Source organism: Leptonychotes weddellii, chromosome 3 (assembly GCF_054177405.1).
Source record: "Leptonychotes weddellii isolate Sample4059 chromosome 3, ASM5417740v2, whole genome shotgun sequence".
NCBI classification, from domain to species: domain Eukaryota; kingdom Metazoa; phylum Chordata; class Mammalia; order Carnivora; family Phocidae; genus Leptonychotes; species Leptonychotes weddellii.
The window spans coordinates 16,672,884-16,695,562 of NC_138371.1; the positions used below are offsets into that span (position 1 = coordinate 16,672,884).

The window sequence follows — 22,679 nt, forward strand, 5'->3', positions numbered from 1 at the left end:
CTTTGTCAGTTATGTTTTGTAAATATCTTCTCCCACCTGTGACTTGTCTTTTCCTCTCTTTACCATGTCTTTTGAAGAATTGAAGTTCTTCATTTCAAAGGAATCAAATGTATCAATCTTTTTATGTTATGGTTGGTGCTGTTTTGTATCTTGCTTAAGAAGTCCTTCTCTCCCCCTACCTAGGTCATGAAGACAGTCTCCTATAGTATCCTCTAAAGACGATAGTTTTGCTTTTCATGTTTGTCTTTTATCTATGCAGAATTGATTTTTGTGAATGGTTTTATTTTATTTGTGTGTGTGTGTCTGTGAATGGTTTCAAGTAGGGATCCGATAATTCTTTTCCTCAAACAAATGTCCAAATGTCCCCAAGCCATTTGTTGAAAAGTTCATACTTTCCCTGATGATCTCCTCCACCACTGATGTTTATCTTTGTTTCGTTTGTGATCTCAATGTGAAAAATTCCAGTGTATCACCATTGGTTTAGATGTTTCCTGTGGCCTTTTTTTTGGCTTGGGTTTTTAAAGATTTTACCAGGTTAGGGACATTCCCTTCTATTCCTCGTTTGTTAAGAGTTTTTCTCACAAAAAAAAAAAAAGAGTTTTTCTCACAAACATGTTGAAGGTTATCTAATATTTTTCTTCATTGAGATGATCATTTGATTTTTTTTTTTCTGTCTTAATTTGTTAACCTGGTGGAGGACATTGATTTCCTCTGTTGAACCAACCATGTATTTCCTGGAGTAAGCTCAACTTCGTCATAATTCACTATTCTTTCTATACATTGCTAAATTCTCTGGGCTCTCTCATTTTGTTTATGAGAGAGATAGGCCTGTAATTTTCCATTCCTCTCCTACCTCGGTCAGATTTTGATAACAACACTATGATGGATCCATAGAATACTTTGGGGAGTGTTTCCTCATTTTATATTACTGGGAAGGTAAGGCTGAGGTTATTTTTTATCACATTTGGTAGGACTTGCTGTGAAGCCATCCGGCCTAGTGTTTTCTCTGTGGGAAGATTTTTGACTACTTATTCAGTGGCTTTGATGATATTAGGTGAGGTGGTCATAAAATGTATTATCTATTTCTTTTTTTAAAAGGTTTTTTATTCACTTGAGAGAGAGAGAGATGGGGGCAAGAGGGGGAGCACAAGCAGGGGGGAAGGGCAGAGGGAGATAGAAAGGGAGAAGCAGACTCCCCGCTGAGCAGGGAGCCTGATGCGGGGCTCGATCCCAGGATTCTGGGATTGTGACCTGAGCCGAAGGCAGACGTTTAACCCACTGAGCCACCCAAGCACCCTTGTATTATCTAATTTTTGAGTCCACTTTGGTAAGTTATACTTTCCTAGAAATGGGTTTATGTCACCTAAACTTTAACATTTATTGGCATAGAGTTATTGGCGGGATCGTCTTCCTGTGACTATTTTTGAAGTCTGCACTATCTATGGTTTTGACCCATGCTGAAGCTCTACAGCCCTGCCTATGGCTCTGCTTGGATCGGCATCCTGGCCCCTCTGTTCTCAGCCTTGGTTCCCCACCCAGCTCAGCGCTCGGGGATTTTTCTTGTTTTCTGAGCCCTGATCCTAAAGTGCTTAAGCCCTGGCTCTCTCCTGCAGGTCCCCCAAGACCAAGTTCTTCTTCACAGTCATCCCCCAGCCCATCTTGCTGAGCCCGGGCATAACCTTCACACTCCCCATTATCTTCCGGCCTCTGGAGGAGGTAAGGTCTGCCATTTTGAGGGCGCTGGCAGGGAGGGACACAGGCACGGTGACCTTGGAACAGGAAGCAGGGCAGAGCAGCAAGGAGCACCCCCCTCCCCCACCAGGACACACACATATTCATCCTGACAGCTGTAGCAGAAACTCCAGCTTGGGAAGCCCTGGAGAGGCTCTGACCCTAAACTCATTAAACTGCGTGGGGTTCCCAGTTGGATGTTGGGAGCTAAAATCCGTGCTACTGTGTTGGCCACCAGAAAGCCTTAGATTCGGAAGCCTCTTCCTACTCTCAAAACATTCCCCCAGATACAAAAGAGGCCCCCTGTCTCTGAGACCAAGACAGTGTTAGAGGACACTTCCTCGGACACCGCCCTCAGTGATGTGTCGGAGACATGGCCAAGAGCTGGGGTGGGATGTGTGGTCCCTGAGTACCATGCAGATACCACCGATCAACGACTGCCTCCGCCCCCGGCCTCCCACCCCCCACATTGCAGAAGGAGTACATGGACCAGCTCTGGTTTGAGAAAGAAGAGGGAATGTTCTGTGTGGACCTGAGGGCCACCCTGCCTTGCCACAGTCTGATCTGCCCACCGTCCCTGCAGTTGCCCATGTGTGCCGTGGGGGACACAGCCGAGGCCTGGTTCTGCCTGGAAAATGTGGGGTGAGGGGAGCAGCTGAGGCTCAGAGGCGGGGAGAGTGAGCTCGGTGAGGAGGGTCCCGGGGTGCTGGTGGGGGAAGGGAGGAGAGGAGGAGCCCAGCATCTCTGCCTTTCTAAAGTAGGGGCAGGGGTCAGAATGAGCCCAGTGGCTCTGATCTGTACCCCCTCCAGGGACCTGCCCACCTTCTTCACCTGGGAGTTCTCCAGCCCATTCCATGTACTGCCCACCACGGGGCTGCTGGAGCCAGGCCAGGCTTCCTACACCAAGGTGACCTTTCACCCCCTTTTGGCCATCATCTATGAAGTTCAGGCCACATGCTGGTATGGAGAGGGCAGTAAGCAGAAGAGCAGCATCCAGTTGCAGGCTGTGGGTGAGGCCCGACCCCTCACCTGTCCCCAGAGCCCACCTGCTGCCCCTCCTGGGTCTCAAAGCCTCAATGTGCCCCCCTACACCCCCCACTGGCCTGTCCTCCACAGGACCTCCGCCAGCTTCCCACCCTCTCCTAGCCCTGCAGGCTTTGCCTTTTCTTTCCCTTCCTTGGTGGGGCAGACCAGTGTTTCCCTGGGGATATCTGCCTTCTTCGAGGGACTGTTCCGCTGGGGCCACAGAGGCCCTGGTGGGTTTCTTCCCAAGACTCCCTCATCTCTGCCCCAGCCAAATGCGCCCAGCTGCTGGTGAGCATAAAGCAGAAGCGACCAGAGGACCAGGATGCTGAAGGCATCCAGAAAGTGCTGCACTTCGGCACCGTCGCTGTGGGCTGCACCGCTGAGAGGCACATCAAGCTCTATAACCCTTCGGCAGTATGTGTCCTATGTGTGTGTATGGGGGTGCGGGGGGCAGGACCACAGGACGGGCTGCTCCTAAAACCCATCCCCTTTACAAATGCCCTCTTTCTCTCCATACTTTTGGCCCCAAGCCTCACATAAGCCACGTCTGTTGATACACGCATGTGTCAGTCAACAGGTGTCTTTTCATCTCAGCTGGGGGCTGGGCTGGAGTATCCCTTGACCATCCCCAGAGCAACTCCAAGAGCAGCCCTAAGGTGGTCCTACCTCCAGGACCACAGCTAGCATTTCTGGTACCTTTGGGAAAGAAAAGAGTGCCCCCCAGGCAGTCCCAGCGCCCGGCACACAGCTTGGCCTCTTCCTTCCTCCTGGCGGAGGTGGCCTCCATGCTCAGCTGACAAGTGGGGCACAGACTGGACCTCAGCTGCCCTCACCCCCTCAGCTGGGCACTTGGGTAAGGACAGCTGCCTCACCCTGTGACCTGACCCTTCCTGCCACCCCCCCACCCCGCCCCACAGGTGAGCGCCCCCTTCCGGATCGAAGTAGCCTCAGACATGCTGGCCAAAGATCATACCTTCTCGTGCCCCACTACCAATGGCATTGTGCCTCCAGGAGGGGAGAAGTTAGTGTCCGTGTCCTTTCACCCCGAGACCTTGGACGTCAGAACTATTGACTACTTGTCCATCATGCCATCTGGCTGTGCCTCCCAAACCCTGCTCAAAGTCGTTGGTTTCTGTAGAGGTACTGGCCACCCTAGGACACCGCACTTCTGGGGCCAGGAGCAGCCCCCATTTAGGATTGGGAAGGGCTCCTTGCCTGCCTGGAGGGCCTGATGCCTCCTTGCCCTTCAGCCTGGGTGTCTGCTGCCCTCTGGTGGGCTCAGTGTAGAATCAGTTTGGGACACCTGGAGATAATGTTCCTGCCCTCACCCCTGGTGAACCTGGAGGTCAGCTCAGGTTGCTGGGGCTCTGGGTCTTTCCAGCCCAGCCTTCGGTCTCCAGGAAGAGCCACCTCCCATCAGGGGGACCCTTTCTGAGACATCCTCGGGGAGCCTGATAGCCCAGCCCCACCCAGGTGGCAGGGCTGCTCACAGGAGCCCCATCTCCGCCCAGGTCCTGATGTGTCCCTGAAACACGGCTCTGTCAACTTCAGCTGGGTCAACCTTGGGCAGATCTCGGAGCAGTCCCTGTGGATTGAGAACAAGTCGGACTGCACAGCCTACTTCCAGTTTGCCATTGACTGCCAAGAGAGTATCTTCGGCATCAGACCAGCCTTTGGGACCCTGGTGGGCAAGGCCCGCATGACCTTGCACTGTACCTTCCAGCCCACTCACCCCATCATCTACTTTCGGCGTGTGGCCTGTCTCATCCACCACCAGGTGAGCGGTGGGGGAGGAGGCGAGGAGGGGCTCTCCTGGGCCTTGGAGGAGCCGATCTGAGGCCCAGTGATGAAGACAGTGCTTGGTGGGTGATCACTCTCCTGTATTCTGGAACCTCCGCCTGGATCATCTCTGCCAGGGCCCCGGCCTGGCTTTTGGAGCCAGAGCCTGGCCAACGGCACAGGAAGGCTCACTCCAAGCCAGGTCAAGGGCTTTTCTGCTGCTGCCGCTGCTGCTGGGCTGGGGAGAGGGGGGACTGGACTCAGAGTAGAGAGCCTTGAAGTGAGGACCCAACTCAGGGCCATGGGCAAGGTCCTACAAATTGTGCCCTGACCAGTTGGCACCTGGTCACATCCCTTTTCGGCGGAGGCTGAAATCCTGCCTTATACAGACAAATATCACAGGACCCGCTGTTTCTGGACCTGATTGGGACCTGCCACTCGGACAGCACCAAGCCAGCCATCCTGAGGCCTCAGCACCTCGCTTGGTACCACACACACCTGGCACGGGGCCTTACGTTCTACCCTCCTGACATCCTGGGCATCTTGCTGCGGGAGAAGAAGCTGGAGCAAGATGAGAATGGGGCCCTCAGGATTCCCACTGAGGTTTGATGGACTGTTTTGGGCCCCCTACAGACAGGCTCCCTTCCCCAGGTTCATGCCCCCTTCTCTAGAAATTCTTGGCAAGTTGTGTTCCCCCAGAGTCCTGTGGGCAGCATTAGTAGTTGGGGATGAAGGGGGCATTCAAATGAGGGGGAATGGCAGGAGGAATGGCATTTGGCCCCCGCTCACCTGTCTTTCCCCACACAGGACCTGGCGGACGCGTCAGCCCTGAAGTATCCTCTCATTCCTCCCATGACTGAGTACTTCTTCGATGGTACCAGCGACCTAGCCATCTTCCCCCCACCTGTCAGCATAGAGCCCACTGACGTGGATTTTGGTGCCTGCCCTGGGCCCAAGAACCCCAACCCTGTCCCCCTGTGCTTGATGAACCACACCAAGGGCACGATCACGGTGGTCTGGACGCAGAGGTCTGACTGCCCCTTCTGGGTGACCCCAGACACCTGTGACGTGCCTCCACTCAAGTCCATGGCCATGCGCCTGCACTTCCATCCACCTTACCCCAACTGCCTGTACGCCGTGGAGCTCGAGGCCTTCGCTTTTTATAAGGTGCGTGGGGGCAGTAGAGACTGGGGGAGGGCTGCCTCTCTGTCCTGGAGCTTGAATGGCAGGGCGGGGTTGGAGGGAGTGGTGGGGGCTGCTGTGGGATCCATCCTCAATGTGCCAAGCTCCTCCTTGGCCACACGGTGGTCCTTACTGGTTTGTCTTCTCCCAGGCTCATAGGCTGCCTTGGCCAAGGGGATTCTTGCCCCATCTGATTACATCTCACGTATATGTGGCCTCCCACTCTCTCCAGAGGGAGAACTCAGCTGGGGTCAAGCCCTTTGGGAAAATTCGGCACACAAGGAGTCACTCCCTGGGGCTCCTGGCTTCTCTCTAGTCCTTGAAGTAGGAAGTGGTCCATCCAAAAGAGCCATGGGCTGGAACCAGAGCCTGGGGGACCAAGTCAGGGGGGCCAGATAATTAGGTGTGTGGGAGGAGGGGCTTCTAGTACAACCTCCCTTGGCCATGCTCAGCCCAGCCTCTTGGTCACAGACGCTGGTCGCTCCCTCATCTCTGGTCCTGCCTTTTCCCTTCCTTGTCAGCTCTGCCTACGCTGCTGTGCTTTCCCAGCGGCCAGGGTGCTGGGGCTGAGAGATAAGCATCCCTTACCGGCTGTGTGACCCTGAGCAAGTCCCTTAATGTCCCTAAGCCCTGGTCTTCTCATCTAAAAACTTGGGGTCGTATCTGAACTTTTGAGAAGGCTTTCCAAAGCTGAGACTTTAATTGCCTCTGTTCTAATATCTTGGCAGTGGGGGGTTGTGGAGGCTTGTAGGAATAAGGCTGTGGACACCTGGCTGTGCCAAGGCTGAGCCCTCCAGATTGTTAGGCTACTGGCTCTGGCCCGGCACTGTCTGATATGACAACCACCAACCACATGGGGCCACTGAACACCTGCAATGTGGCGAGTCCAAATTGAGATACATCGTATGAGACCCACCGGCTTTCAAAGACTTAGGCGCAAAAAGAATGTAAGGTATATCATGCATCGCTTATGTATTGATTATAGGTTGAAATGGTAAGATTTTGGATCTATTGGGGTAAATAAGACGTATCGCTGAAATGAATTTCTCATGTTTCCCTCTGTTAATGTGGCTGCTAGGACATGTAAAACTACCTTTGCGGCTTGCATTTGTGGCTCGTGTTCTGTTTCTACTGGCCGTCGCTTCTCTAGGCACATTCCTGCAGGATGAATGCTGTCCATGCATCCCAGCCCCGGCCCTGTCCTGGTGCTGTTGTGGTTATTACAGAGCATATTTGCGGAGTGCCCAGCACGGCCCTGGCGCGCTGCGGTCAGAGCGGTTTTGACGGCTGTCTCTGCACTGTCCTCCCAGGGAGCCCCTCTCCTCCCTCTGTGCCCAGTGTGGGACTCCTGTAGCACAGGGGGGCAGGCTGGGGGGGCCCCACAGAGTCGGACACAGGACTCTCAGCTTGTCCATGGGTCCGGCCCCCGTGCAGGTCCTGCGGAGCTACAGTAACATCGAGGAGGACTGTACCGTGTGTCCCTCCTGGTGCCTGACCCTCCGGGCACGAGGCCACAGCTATCATGCTGCCCTGGAGCACCACATCCCTCAGTATTCCTTGCACGCCCCCAAGGTGAGCGTGGCCCCACTAGCAGTAGGAGGTGGGACAGGGGAGCTTGGCTTCTGCCTCGGTCCACACTCTGCTGGCCTCAGATACATCCCAGCACCCTCCCAGGCCATCCCAACCTCCCCACCTGGGGCTCTGGTCAAGGAGGGCTCTCTTGTGGGCCAGTCTGGGGCTTGGACCCCTGACCCCTCCTTGCTCCATCTGAAATACACCCTGGGCCTCTTGCACTGAGGTTGAAGATTCTCTAGCTCCTTTATTTGTCTGTGCCTTGTTTGCCGAACACCTGCTAGGGATCCGACCACCCACCATGAGCCCCTGGCCTTGGAGATTGCCCAGGCAGCTGTGGGTCACAAAGCTGGTCCCTCGGCTTCCTGAGTCATAATTCCCAGGGCTCTCTGAGGAGCCCTTGGAGGCCCTGTCTGACCCGAACAGCCAGATGACGAAGGTTTAAAAGCATCAACTCCAGAGCCAGTCGGCCAAGTTCCAGTCCTGGCTTCTTCTATACCTCTCCCAGCCTCCCTTTTGTCATCCTTCCCATCCGTCTCCACTGCCCTCACGCTCCATATTGCTGGAAAGGCGCCACTCTGGGGCCCTGTGCTGGGGGTGATCCTGCCCCCTCACCAGCTACACTTCTGCTCTCCAATCCCCAACCACTTCACCCCCGAGATTCAGCTCAAGTCCCTCCCTGACTGCACGAGGTTCCCCTCCCTGACCCCCGTCCCTTTCTTTTGACCGGTTTATCCCAGCAGTTTGTGGCCTTTACTGCTGTCCAGCCGATTCCGGGCCTGTGTTGCCCCCCACCGCCTCACACACGGGCATGGGCACATCTGCCCCAGCTGGACGGGCGCCCTGGTCAGCGATCTCGGGCCTTGTGTGATATGGCCGGCCTAGCTCTTAGCCTGCAGCTGGCCATACCCTACATGCTTTAGGAATGTTTGGAAGCTGGGATTTCTGGGGCTTTCCCTTTCTCGGAGGGGGGTTCCCCTGAGCCATCTGTAAGAGAATCATCTAGAAGGGGCTGCTTACCCCAGAGCTTCTGGACCAGGATCTCTGAAAGTGAATTCTCCAAAGGATGATTTGAGGGCACCCTAAAATGAAAGACCTACTTAACTTTTCAGGGGTGGGGGGGTCTCAAATGCCTGCGTTTCCTGGGCCCACTTCCTATAGCCACTCCATCTCCCTGTCTGGAAGTCTCTGGAGGACAGAAGCATTTTTGGGGGCCAAGCTATGTCCCTCTATTCCCTGCTTGCAGGGTAGTGACGAGGATGTGTGGAGGTACTTGGCTCTCCTTGGAGACAAGCCCACCCAAGCCCACATAGACTTCCCTGAGCCCCTAGGCATCCAGGGAATATTGAGGGCTATGGTGCCCGTGTGCAGATCAGCGGGGTAGGGGAGAGGGAAGCGCATAGATCTGAGCGTGGGTCCCTCTTGTCGCGTACCCCAGCTCTTTCCTGCAGTGTCCCCCAACGAACCCTCCTACCGTAGCCTGCTGTTGATCAACAAAGGCTCCATGATGTTGACCTTCAACTTGGCCCCCCAAAGCAGCTCAGACATCTCCCTGCGTCCCAGCTCTGGCCTCGTGGCCCCCAAGGCCCACCAGATCTTCCTCGTCTGTACCTACCCCAAGGGCAACTCCTGGAAGCAGCATGTTTTCTACCTGCAGTTCAATTTTTGCCTCCGGTATCTCAAGGTAAAAGGCAGGGCTAGGGGACTGGGTCCTGAGGAGTGGGCCATAGTCTGGGGCTTCCCTTCTCAAAGCCAAATTCTGGGTTTGGACTCTCTTGCTCCCCTAAAGTAGTCAAGGGGCTGCTCCTCCCTCCCCCGGAAGTGCCATAGCAGGGAGGAGACCCCTCGGCCACATCTGTGAACAGCTTTCCCGCCCTCACGGCCCAGCATGTCCACCTCAAGGTGTCTGGAACAAGAAATGGGGTGCAGAGGTCCCAAAGGAATGAGTGGGGGCAATATAAGACTCATATCTGCAGGTTGCAGAGGGGCGTTTGGGGCTGGGCCAGGGAAAGGGGCCAGGGTGGTGGGCCCATATCTGGCCCATGAAATGGTCTGTACCGCCTCTCTCAGTCCCTGAGTTCTTTTCAAGAACCATCTCCTGGGTCGGTCACTACCTACTCTGTCTTCACAGAAGCTGCCCGTGCCCAGGCTTTTTGGACATTTGGGGGAGCCAGGGCAGCGGGGTCACATCAGGGCACTGCCCTCCTTCCTCCGGCCCTAGGAGGTAAGCATGCAGAGCCGGGAGGAGGCTCTGCAGCTGAAGCTGGACACCTGTAAGCGCGTGTTCTTCAAGCCCACCTGGGTGGGCTGCTCCTCCACCAGCCTCTTCACCGTCCGCAACCCCTCGCGTCTGCCCCTGGAGTTTGAATGGAGGATTTCCCAGCCGCACCGAAAGATGCTGGCCGTCCAGCCTGCTCAGGGACTTATCCAGCCCAGTGAGAGCCTTGTGAGTGCCCCACCCCACGGCTGGGGGCCCATGCTCCCATCTGCCTCCTCCCCGCCCCCCAGCCAAGGCACGCACTCAGGGACGTCTACGTGAGCTGGGGTGGGCTGTCTCCAAGGAGAGCCAAGGTCCTCTTCGCTTTCGCCATCATCTCTTACTCATGCCTCTCAGGGGCCAGGTTTACAGTGTGCCCCCTCCCATTTAATCCGTAATCACTTCCCAGGCCTTAGAAGTGGGTGGGATGGCTACCATTGTCATAAAACGCCCTTTTTACAAAGAAGAATCAAAACTTAGAGAAGAAAAAGCCATTTACGAAGATTACAAATGAGGAGGTGGGGCTGGCACTTGAACCAGTTTCAAGGGGCAAGTCTGCTCTCCATCCATGTCCCCAAAGCTGCGAGATCGCTGGGAGGTGGTTTGGAGCAGTTGGATTGGGGGCCAAATGGGTGGGTATCATTAAGGCATGAGGAAGGGGCATCCTCGAGGTCCCAGCAGCAGTCTGGAGGGGGGGCACCGGCTGGGGCCCAATCTAGCAGAGCCCCATTCCCTGGTTTAGGGCCTTATAGACTAGTTGGCCAAACTTGGGCCAAGAACCACCAACACATGGTGTCTGGAAGAACCCAGGTAGTAGTCAGGGAGGCAAGAGACCACATAGGCTATGGATTTGGTTTCAGGAGTTTACACTCCAGCTCCCACCAAGCCCCTCGCCAGCCATGTGACCTTGGGCAAGTTACCCCACTTCTCTGTCTCGGAAAACGAGGTACTAAATAATACTGCTTACCTCGTGGGGATAAAGGATGGAAGGGCTGAGGGATGTATAGAAAGTGCCTGGCACAGGGCAAACACTCAGAAAGGGGTACCATAGCTTGATCTCCAGCAGTGGGACCTCCAGTGGTCAGGAGTCTGGGTAGGGGGTTCTGGAGAGCCACGAAGTCTGGCTTTCTCCTCCATGATCTCTGTGGCCCCAGACGCTGACGTGGACCTTCAGCCCTCTGGAGGAGACCAAGTACCTGTTCCGAGTGGGGATGTGGGTCTGGGAAGCCGGTCTGCCCCCAGACACCAAGCCCCCAGCCACCACCCACTACATGCTCCGGCTGGTGGGTGTCGGCATCACCAGCAGCCTCTCCGTGAGTAGGAGAACCGCGGCAGGTGGGGCTGGGGAGCTGGGGGCCAGGGCACATGTGGGAGGGAAGGCCCCAGGGTGCCTGACTCCAAGGGGGCAGGCGATGGGAGCCTTCTGGCCCTCTGGACCTGCCCTGCCTTGGAGATTGTCTGAGGCCAGGGGTGGGAAAGCCAGGGCTGTGGCTGGCTGACTCTGGCCCTCAGGCGAAGGAAAAGGAGCTGGATTTTGGGAACGTGCTGGTGAACAGCAAGCAGTCCAGGTTGCTGATGCTTCTGAACGATGGCAACTGCACTCTTTATTATCGCCTGTTCCTGGAGCAGTGCAGCCCTGAGGTCGTGGACGACAGCCCGCTCGGTACTCGGGCCTGGGCCTGGGCCGGGACCGGAGCCAGGGCCGGGGAAGCAGGCAGTGAGGGACGATGGTTAACCAGATCAAGGTTTGGGGGCAGATAGAGCAGGGCTTAACACTTGGTGCTTCCACCTTTTACATGTGTGGCATGGGGTGGGTGACTCTTTGGGCCTCAGCTGCCTCATCTATAAAATGGGACTATTGCTGGCACCCATTAGCAGGTGCCAATGACCCAAAGACTGGTTTTCTCTGTCTGATCTGTGAAGAGGGACTCTGCTCCCTGTTTCCTGGCTCTGGGCCTGCTCTCTGGCCAGTGCTCTGCTGGCCCAGGGGAAGGGTATCTGGAAAGGAGCAGGAGGAGAGGCCGGGACTCTCTGGCCTGCACTGAGTACCTCTTCTGCCCTCGGCCCCACCCGGGTCATCCCTGAGCAGCCTTGCAGCTGGACCGCACAGAGGGGAGCATGCCACCCCGGTCCCAGGACACCATCTGCTTGACTGCTTGTCCCCACCAGCGGTCCCAGTACTGCTGGAAGATCAGCTACTCTCTCCTCTCCCACAGAGGTACCTGGGCCATCTGGCAGAGTCAGGGCCAGGGAGGAAAGGGGAAGGACTGTGTGAGCAGGACTTGGGGTGGGAGGGTGCTGAGGGTCCAGACAGGGCTAGCAGGGTGAGCGTTAGCATGCTAGGGGTGTGCTCTGGGGGACTGGTGTGCAGATGTCTGTGTATGTGTGTGCATGTGTGCAAAAAAAAAAAAAAAAAGAAGCACTGATACGCGTTACCCCATGAATGAATCTTGAAAACATTATGCCAAGTGAAAAAAGCCAGTCACCAAAAGCCACATGTTGTATGATTCCATTTATGTGAAATATCCAGAGCAGGCAAATCTATAGATAAAGAAAGTAGATCGGTGGTTGCTGGGGGGTGGGAGGAGGGCAATGGGGAGTGACAACTGTTTGGTGCCGGGCTTCTTTTTGGGATGACGAAAATGCTCTAAATTAGATAGTGGTGATGGTTGCACAGCTCTGAATAGACGACAAATCCGAATTATATGGGTTGAAAGGGTTAATTTTATGGTATATAAATTCTATCTCAGTAAAGCTGTTAGTGAGAGTCAGTTTGAAAACAAGTAATGGTGCAGTTAACACAGTGATGCATGCGGAGCGTTTCAGACAATGCCTGACACGTAGAAAGTACCAGATGAGGTTTGGCTATTGCTGGAAACATCCCAGAGCCTGGGAAACATCTGCTGCTCCTGACAAGGGTCCTGGGCAGGTGGCCAGGGGTCCTACCCCCTCAGCCTGCATGCTGCGCCCCAGGGCAGCTGGGAGGTGAGGCCACTCCTCTCTTCCACACCCCGTCCTAGGTGACGAGGCTGGGAAGAGGCAGGAGCTGTGTCGCGTCTTCCTGACGGCTGTGTACCCCTTACTCTCCATCCTGGATGTCTGCTCCATGGGCAGCGCCAAGGGCATCACCCGGAAACACCTGTGGCGCCTCTTTTCCCTGGACAGTCTCAACACTTACTTGGAGCGTGATCCCACGCCCTGGGAGCTCACCTACAAGGTGCCCACCCGGCACAGGTGAGGAGGGCCCCAGGGAAGGGGCAGGGCCTATCTGGGGGTATTCTTGGAGCTTTCTGCTCACACCCCCCCAGCACCAGGACCTGTCCATGGAGTGGCTCCCCATCTCCCCCCGCCAAATTCTTGCCCATCCCTGGAGGGGCCTAGAGAAGTCAGGGATTGGCTGAAGGTCTGGCCCCTGCCCCTGAGTCCCAGGTTCTCCCAATTCCCACCTGCAGGAAGATGATTGCCCAGCCAGCCAGCCAGGCACCCCTGGGAGGGCCCCGTACTGTCCCCATCCGTCTCTGGGTCTGTTTCTCTGCTCCACACAGCACGAGCCAGATCCCCACCGTCTTCACCCCTCTGAAGCTTGACTTCAATTTTGGGGCAGCACCAATAGAGGTCCTACCCTCAGTGGTGCTCTTGGCCCTGAAGAACAGCGGAGTGGTGGCCCTGGACTGGTACGGCGGGCTTGGAGGGGGCTGCTGAGGGGCCCAGGAGACAGGTGCAGGAGGCCGTCTCTGGCTTGGGGTGGACCTGGCTGTGGGGTCTGTGAGAAGTGGATCCCCTCACTGATGGGACGGGGAGGCCAGCGTGGGATTGGGGATCACCCTTCAGCTCTCCAAACCTGTCACTGCCAGAGGCATGTCCCCAGGCTCAAGAGTGGGGGAGACTGGTGGAGACGAGCACGGTCATCCTAAGAGCTTAATGAGTGAGAAGTATCCTTTTGGACACCTGCTGCGTGCCAGGCACTGATTTACGAGCCTTTTCTCCTCCAAGCCTCACACCAACCCTGGGGAGAAAAATCCTCCTCTGCTGACTCTTTTGCAGATGGAGGCTAAGGACTCAGTTAAGGCCACTCAGCCATTAGCAGGCAGAGCCAAGTTCAAAGCCAGATCGGTAAAGGTTAGTCAGCAAGAAGTCTTCAGAGTGCTACCGTGTACCAGGCACTGTGCTAGGCAGTGGGGTGCCCCCGACAGAGCTTCAGTCTGGGGAGGCCAGGCCTGCATGGGGGCGAGTTAAGATCTCTGGTGGGGAAGGACAGGGCCAGCCAGCCTGCCACGAAGCCAGTGTCGGGGAGGAAGATGTGGCTGAGCGAAGCCACGTGGGCTACAGGAAGGCTTGAGGCTGCCCGCGGGGCAGGCTGCGCCTCTCCAGGCACAGGGGCCCCGGCCTGGAGCCCTGAGCCTGCCAAGCGTGGACCTTCCTGTGCTTGACTTGCCTCCCGTCGGGGCCCGAACTTGTGCCCGGTAAACATCCTGTTTCCATGCCAGGGCCTTTTCTTGTTCTTCCTCCCTGCCTCTGCCACGTGTCTGGACTTCCTAGTAAATTTCCTTTTGATGACTTCTAACTTTTCTTGCCTAAACGGAGTTGAGAAACAAGTGCACCCATCTGGGTAAGGCTTGGGAGAGAGAGCCAGGGGCCCGGCCTGGGAAAATTGGTGCGGCGGGAGGGGGAGGAGGGGTGCTTTTGTGATCTCAGGAACCTTCCTGCCTGAGCAGAGTCTTGGGGTGTGGGGGGGCAAAGCTGGGGTGGGGGCTGCACCATCAGGGGTACAATGGCCGCCCTTACTCTCTGGATTGTCCTGCCCCTGGCTGGGGTGGGGGCAACTGGGGAGGCTGGTTCCTTACATGGCTCCTTACGTGGCTCCTGTCTGAGAAGGGCCAGGACTACGAGTAGCTGAGGGCTCCTGGCCCTGATGACTTGAGGAAGCTTGGCAGGCAGCGCTGCTGGCCTGGTGGGGAAGGCCCGGGGCCCGCCTGAGCTCCAGACCCGCCATTCACTGGGGCTACTGGAATGGCCAGAAGCCAGGCGCTACAGGAAAAGCAGCGTTAGTCCGTCCTGGCATGGAGCAGGGTATTTTGGTGGATTATGCATGCAAGTGTGTTTGTATAGGAGCAAGCCCAGCTCACACTCTCTGTGGAGAGAGGCCAGGTGGCTGGAAACCGAGGTGGGAGGAAACCCAGGCACGGTGCCCGCTGAGCTGAGCCCATCCATCAGGAGATCATCTGAGGTTCAGGAAGGCAGTCCGTGCTTCTTCCAGGAGTCCAAGCACAGCGAACCTTCCTTGGAAGGCTTGACTCTCCTAGGTTTTGTGTGTTGTTGTGTTTCCTTTCAATTTCTTAGAAGGCTATTTTTGAAAATTCTAGCTGGTCTCTGCTGAGCTCATAAAGAACAGACTCAAGGTTTTATTCCTGCCAAGACCAGTAAGAAATGGGGACTGTGGACTTGGCCTGGAGGCAGCAGCAGGCAGGACAGAATGAGAACCCCAAGTGGGAGGGGGAGCATCGGAGGAAATAGGAGCCTAGAGCTGCCTGCCCCGCTCCCTCTGGGTCTTCTCCTCCGATGCTTCTGCTCCCAGCCCAGGGAGGCGGAGGGCCTTACTGACATCAGATACACTGGTTAACATCTCCTGGTCCCTCGTGCACTCATTAAGTCTCGGCTAAATGTTTACTGGGGGCTTCTAGGAATCAAGGTGCCGACAGGCCCAAGCCTGGCCCTCCGGGTGCTGCAGGAGTCTGGGGCAGGGTGATGTGTGCTGAAGAAAACTACAACTGAGCTAGACCTGCAGCTTAGGGAGAAGACACAGAGAGGCTGCAAAGAACCTTCCAGACAGGGGTGCCTGGGTGGCTCAGTCGGTTAAGCATCTGCCTTCGGCTCAGGTCATGATCCCAGGGTCCTGGGATCAAGTCCCGCATCAAGCTCCCTGCTTAGTGGGGAGCCTGCTTCCCCCTCTTCATGCCGCTCCCCCTGCTTGTGCTCTCTAACAAATAAATAAATTAATTTAAAAAAAAAAAAACCCTTCCAGACAGAGGTCCTGGTATGTACACGGGTAAGAGAAAAGGGTTCACCCTGGCTGGAGCATTGATAGGGAGGTAGGGGTGCCGGATGTGACTTGAGAGGTGGACAAGGGCCACAACATCGGGACCTTGGCATCCTTCTCCTAAGAGTTTGGACTTCTTCCTGAGGGCACGGTGGCGATGTAAGCGGGGCCGGGGGACAAAGACATGATCTGCCTTCAAGACCTGCCACTCTGGTCTGGGGTGCAGGGTGCAGGGAGAGAAATGGACCAGCAGCCTGAAGCAGAGAGAGAAATGGACCAGCTGCACCCCAGCAGCCTGGGGTGCAGGGTGCAGGGTGCAGGGAGAGAAATGGACCAGCAGCCTGAAGCCTGAAGTGGTGAGGGGGCCCACACCAGAGGACTGGCAGGGAAAAGCGGGTTGGGATTTTTTGGACGGGGACTGGGTGAGGGCAGCGAGGGAAACAGAGGTGTCAAAACTATCCAGATAACCCCAAAGTAGCAAGATCTCCAGTTTTGCTGCTGATCAGTATCCCCTGGATAAAATAACAAAAGCAGTTTATTCACCAGTCAAAAGACACAAAGGTGATGGAAGCAGGTCCTGCCACATGTCCACTCTGCTGGGATGTTGGAGGGTTTGAAGGGAGTTTCCATCCTCAGCACTTACAACACACACACGTAAACACAGCCCAGGGGTTATTCTGTTTCCCTTGAATTCTTTTTTTACAGTAACGGCACAAAGCTGTACATACTGCTTTCTGCTCAGCATTAGATCATTAACATTTTCACTTAGCATTGTGCCAATAACATTCCCTTCAGATCAATACAGATCAACGCATAAAACTCTCGACTCTTTTTTTGAAGATTTTTTATTTATTCATTTGAGAGAGAGCGTGCGCGAAAGAGAGAACATGAGCAGGGGCAGGGGGAGGGGCAGAGGGAGAAGCAGACTCCCTGCTGAGCAGGGAGCCCCATGCAATGATGGGATGTGATAAGGGGCTTGACCCCAGGACCCTGAGATCAAGACCTAAGTCCAAGGCAGATGTTTCACCAATGCTTAACCCACTGAGCCACCCCGGAGCCCCTTAACTCTTTCTTTGTAATACTTGGCATAATATTCCATAATATGAATGGCCCTTAAGTTATTAAACTCATCCTGTACTGGGGTTTTTTTTTTTTGCCACTACAAAGAAAGTTGTAATAAACATCTGTGTGTGTGTGAGCGTGAGCACGTGCACACGCAGGGTACTTCCCCAGGAGAGAATGTCTGAGTCAAAGGGCTCATGCTGTTTTTATTCTAGTAGACGCTGTCAAAATTCCTACAACAAAAGGTGGTAGCCGTACTTTCTCTGTCTACCTGTTTGAAGGTGTCCATTCTCTTTAAGCTTAGCAGTATCGAGTGGAACTGTTTATCACGTTGCTGATGTGAAACTATTTAAGACTGATTCAAGGGAGTCGTGATTTGCGATTTCCTTGACTCTTTGTTGAGCCTTTCCCCTTTGGCTGCTCCCCGTTCGTGCCGTCTGCCCAGTGTGAGGCCAGTTCTGTGCCATGTGTCTGCAAGTGAAGGGGTCGTCCTTTTCAGATCGTAACCCGGGGACCCTTTCACCGCTTGTTTTGTCAACCAGCTAGAGTGCAGTATCTACTTTCCTACAACGTGAGACATTTGAGGGGGCATTAATTCTATGCCCAGACTTGCTCCAGATTCAAGAACGCCAGCCCTGCTGGGGCATCTCTTCTCTGCCCTATGCTCCCGCTGACCTAGACACCCTCCCTCTCGGGGCGGGGGGGGGTGCCTGGTTGGTGTTGCTGGCATTTTTAGGTGCTTCAAATGGCCCTAAGAGCTTTGTCACACAAACCCCCGCCGGGGTTAGTGGCTAGCTAGCTCAACGTTACCCACATAACACAGTCCCCCTCGACCCCTGTCCCCCACAATGGAAGCCCCAATCTCCACTTTCCACTTTGTCACCAGGACCTGCTGCCGTTCCCGGGTTTGGGTTTGGGGGCCATTATGAAGTGAGAATCCACCATAGCCGTGTTTGCTCAGCCATGCATGGGGCAGCTTGCCAAATTGGGGGAGCATCCACCCTGCTTGCAGCTCAGAGCTCCTGCCTCTCTGTTCTAAGTGGCTTGCACCCCTCTTCCAGGGCCTTCCTCTTTCCAAGTGACCAGCAGATTGACCTGGAGCTGTGGGCACAGCAAGCAGAGTTTGACGCCACCGAGCTTCACCAAATGCGTGTGCAGGACAACTGCGTATTCTCCATCAGCCCCAAGGCTGGGAGCCTGAGTCCTGGGCAAGAGCAGGTGGTGGAACTCAAATACAGGTACTCCTCCCACTGCCTGTCCTACACTTCCGGTCCTGGAGACCCTGCCCCCACCCCTCCCTTTCCCTGTGCTCCTGGAGGAGCTTGGCCTTGCACTCTGTGACTCCAGAGTACCCTAAGTGCCCGCCGCGGGGGGAGGACCCCGTCCACCCACTTGGCGGGGAGGTTTCATGTCCCTCTTGCCCCATCCCAACTCAGAGGTTTCCACATGCTCCCAGGGGCTTTGCTCTCCTGCTGGTACCGGGGCTCCATAACTCAGCCCAGACTCGTCTCTTCCCTTCCAGCCATGTGTTCGTGGGCACCGATCGCCTCCCAGTGCTCTTCAAAGTGTCCCATGGCCGGGAGATCCTGGTGAGACCCCAGACCTCGTCCTGTCCTGGATGCCTGAGAGAGGAGCAGGGAACTGTGCCCCCCGGGGAGCTAGGGTCCAGATCTTTCTGCTGGGTGCTTCCGTCTCTCCCAGGGAAGGATGCTACTCATGGATTTTGTCTTTCCAGCTAAATTTCATAGGTGTGACAGTGAAGCAGGAGCAAAAGTATGTGCACTTCACCTCCACCAGCCACCAGTTCGTCCCTGTCCCTATCGGTGACACACTGCCCCCAAGGCAGGTCAGTGGTCTACATTGTCCTGATCTCTGTGTATCTGCATCAGCCTTTTACAGGGTGACAAAGACCCTGCCCTCCAGAAGTCCTCACTCTAAGAGGTGGGGCTACAGGTCAAACCCTGAGTTTGGGCAACTGGGAGAAATCCAAGGTGAGAAGCTTCCGCTTCCTGGTGCTTGGTGCTAAGTAAGCCCTTTGCCGGGCCTTGTTCCTGTGTTCCCATGCAAAAGTCTCTCTTCTAGCACAGGATTCTTCAAACTTCTTTGATCATGAATCACACTAATATATTTTGGATAATAACTCAGTAAGTACATACATACACATATACTTAAAGTACCGCAAATGAATGTGTACACTACTACACGCAAAGCATTCTGATGTTTTCCGTTTTTATTTTATTCTGTTCCACCTGCTAAATTGCTTTCATGGTCTGCTCACTAATAGGTCTCAGCCCCAGGTTGAAAATCACTGCTCCAGGAAAGACATTTTTCTGGAGCGCGAAAAACGAGACTGAATCCTTTCAAAACTATAGAATTTTCTTTATCAAGTGGAGGGAATTGGGTTCCTTTGCTCTGAAAATGTACACTGGAAATCTCCCAGAGGGGGACATAGTATTTTCCCAAACATGCCATAGCTGTGAAATTTCTAACCATTTAGAAGTCCTTGTATTTCTGAGCAGAGGCCTCTGGTCGTCCAGCCTAGAGTCAGAGAAATGGGCTTTCTGAACCTGAGAGGGTGGGACCCCTAGCCCTGAGCTCTATATGCTTCCCTACACCACCCTCTACCTTACTGGCTTCCTGGAAGCCACCCCTTCCCCCCCAAAACAAGGCTGCAGAGACCTATGTCCTTGAAAAGGAAGGCAAAGACTCAGTGCCCCCTGGAGAGCTTTCCTGAAAGACTAGACCACTTCCCTGTGGATCTGAACATAGACAATGAAAAATGCCCCCAGATCGAGCAAGGAGACCCAACTGTGCCTCCAACCAATCTCCACAACTGTGGCCAAGCTTCTACTTTCATTCATGAGATGATGACAGATGGTGGCCTGGATCCATAAGAGGACAGCGGAAGTAGAAGTGAACAGATTTAATTTACATTTTGAAGGCAGAATTATTGGGACTTGCTGGGGCCAGTTTGGGGAAGTGGGAGAAAGGGAGGGATCGAGATGTATTGAATTCCTAGTTTGAGCATTTACTGAAAGGAGATTCCCTGGGGGCGGAGGGGGGTAGAACTTTCTAGTGAAGAGTTTGGTTTTTACCAAATTTGAGATGTCTGTGAGACAATCAGTGGCTGGTGAGGGGGCAGGGAGGGCTTGTGGAGCAGAAGTTGGATACCAGGTCTGGAGCTCAGAGGTGGCCCAGGCTAGAGAAATAAAATCAGCATATTCAAGAGTGGGTTCTGGGAAAGATGAGGGGGCAAAACCTAGATCCAAACAAACCGTTTGCTCTCTCTGGCTTCCATTTTCTAATCCTAAAATGAGGGATTGGACCAGAAGATCTTGGGTTGCTTCCAGGACATTCTGTGATTCCCACACTTTGGATTTAGTCTTGGGGGATGTCATAGCTTCCTTCCCCTCTCTCATCTGCCCTTAAGCAAGACTGCCTCTAAGGGCAGACGTGGAAAGTGGCAGCCTCCTGGGTGATTAGAGGGAGAGCCTTGAAGATGCTGAAGGGTCTGGAGGGTGTGTGCATGGACACTTCTGTAAATCACCACGCTAGAGACACGAGCCTTAGTGTCCCCTTATACCTTGGCAAAAGTAAATTAAGAGCAAATAAAATAAGGATTACAGATTATCCTAAAATGTCCCAGACTGAAAATACAATTATATACTTCTTGGATCATTGGACCATAAGGGAAATCAGAGGTAGTTAGGGGGCTCTGGGGCTGTAAGGGGGACATCAGGGAAATCAGCCTGCCCTCCCTCAGTGGACACAGAACCCCAGGCTCTCTGCTTTGCAGCCCTGAGCTAGTGTGGAGGCTTCATTATTCCTGCCCCCCCACCCCGCCTGCAGATTTATGAGCTGTATAACGGTGGCTCGGTGCCCGTGACATACGAGATCCAGACGAACATCCTGTCGCAGGTTCAGGAAAAAAATTTCAATCACCCCATCTTCAGCTGCCTCAACCCCCAAGGGGAGATCCAGCCAGGCACAACTGCTCAGGTCTTATGGATCTTCTCACCTATTGAGGCCAAGACCTACACGGTGAGCTGCAGCCTGGGCTGATTAAGGGTGGAGGTTGGTGTTGGCCTCTTCAGCATGCCGTGCTCTGACCAGTCCCTTCCCCACCCTCCTAACTTCCTAGGTGGATGTGCCCATACACGTCCTGGGATGGAACTCAGCCATGATCCGCTTCCAGGGAGTGGGCTATGATCCCCATGTCATGGGGGACACAGCCCCATTCCACAACATCTCCTCTTGGGATGACAACCCCAAGCATACTAGGCTGATGGTTCCTGGACAGGTAGGGGGAAGGGAGGTAGGAAGGCCTGAGACTTAGGAGGAGCCTGAGGGCCCCGGGGGGCCAGTGCAGAGAGAAGCTGGGAAGGAAATGTGATGGAGGTGATAAGGGAGGGTTGCACAGGGGAAGCCTGGAACCAGCCCTCATCGAGCTCCAGCAGGCAGCACACCGCTCCATGAGAGGCTTACCCTGCCACCTAGTGCCCATAGGTGTTCCTGCTCAAGTCACTCTGGGCATTGGGATGGGGATTTTGGAAGGGGTAGAAGAAAGCTCTCCCATTTTAGGGCTGTAAAGTATTATCTTCATACAGAACAGCCCCTCCCTGGACCTAGATGGATTTTGCTGTAAGGTATCTAAGGTCAATAACCCCATCTTTAGTTCAAACACACCCCACTGTTGGGACGTCTGACCCATTCATTCATCCACCCATCCATCCATCTCCTCCCATTGGCCCATATGCCCATTTACTGATCCATCCAGCCACCCATCTACCCACTTCTCCATCCATCCTTCCATACAGCCACCCAGTCACTATACACCTATACATCGGCCTGTCCACCCTTCCACTCCTACCCTTTCTGGACCGTAACTGCATGATGAGCACTATGGAGGCCCTGAGGACACAAAGAAGAGCCAGCCAAAGTCCCAGCCCTGGAGACACTCAGGGTCTGGACAGAGAGAAAGTGCCCCTTCCGTGTGGCCTCAGTCTTTCCAGACCCCCTACTGTTCTGTTCCCATTGAAGATGCCAACTGCCGATCCCCCCATTTATTTACAACCATCCTTCAGGGATTCAAATTACATTGGCTTTAGTTCTGTCTTCTCTAAGCAAATTCTGATTTCTCAGCCCTTCCAAGCCTATTTTAATTGTCAAAAGCATAGACTTTAGAGTGAGACTGGGTTTATCCCCACTGTGCCTGTAAGAGACCTTTGGAAAAATTCTTTATGCCCTCTAAACCTTAGCAGCACATCTATCTGTAAAGTGGGGATGATAATACATATATCACAGGGCCATGGTGAGGATCAAATGTGTGTGAACGGCCTACCATGGTGCCTGCTGAAGGCACTCAGTAACTGGGAGAGGTTGCTATGGTTATGATTTCTTCACCTCCCAAAGTGCCTGTTGTGTTGTCTCCACCAACAGAATGTCTTCCTGTCCCAGTCCCATATCTCGCTGGGAAACATTCCTGTGCAGACCAAGTGCAGCCGCCTGCTGTTCCTCAACAACATCTCCAAGAACGAGCCAGTTGTCTTTGAGTGGCAGCTGAAGCCTCTAGACTTTGGGGAGGTGAGAGTCCCTTATTTCCGCAGAATCAGAACCTCTAGCAAGGCTCCAGGCCCACCCTATTCCACCCCATCCTATCCCATCTGTCTCATCTTACCCCATCCCACCCCACCATCCTACCCCAGGCCATCCCATCCCGCCCCATTCCATCCCACCCCATACCACTGAATTCCAACCCATCTTATCCCATTCCATTCTAACCCATCCCATTCTATCCCATCCCGCCGCATCCTATCCCATTCCACCCCATCCCACCCCATCTTATCCTGTCCCACCTGTCTCACTCCATCCAACCCCACCCCATCCCACCCCATCCCATTAAATCCTATCCCATCTTATCCCACTCTATCCTACACCATCCCATTCCATCCCACCCCATCCCACCCCATCTTATCCTGTCCCACCTGTCTCACTCCATCCAACCCCACCCCATCCCACCCCATCCCATCCCAC

At 54.5% G+C, this 22,679-nt stretch overlaps 1 protein-coding gene across 1 annotated transcript in view; it reads left to right on the forward strand.

Annotated features, from left to right (window-relative positions):
• Positions 1–22,679, forward strand: part of CFAP65 (cilia and flagella associated protein 65) — a 33,830-nt gene that overhangs the window by 5,990 nt on the left and 5,161 nt on the right. The window contains 22 exon segments of the mRNA XM_081815305.1: positions 1,614–1,716; positions 2,207–2,373; positions 2,542–2,741; positions 3,026–3,171; positions 3,675–3,897; positions 4,269–4,534; positions 4,939–5,139; positions 5,344–5,703; positions 7,153–7,290; positions 8,729–8,974; positions 9,512–9,736; positions 10,702–10,860; positions 11,060–11,210; positions 11,637–11,765; positions 12,568–12,781; positions 13,093–13,221; positions 17,708–17,884; positions 18,169–18,235; positions 18,382–18,492; positions 20,496–20,687; positions 20,788–20,946; positions 22,086–22,276. Coding sequence (XP_081671431.1) covers positions 1,614–1,716; positions 2,207–2,373; positions 2,542–2,741; positions 3,026–3,171; positions 3,675–3,897; positions 4,269–4,534; positions 4,939–5,139; positions 5,344–5,703; positions 7,153–7,290; positions 8,729–8,974; positions 9,512–9,736; positions 10,702–10,860; positions 11,060–11,210; positions 11,637–11,765; positions 12,568–12,781; positions 13,093–13,221; positions 17,708–17,884; positions 18,169–18,235; positions 18,382–18,492; positions 20,496–20,687; positions 20,788–20,946; positions 22,086–22,276 — 3,954 coding nt within the window.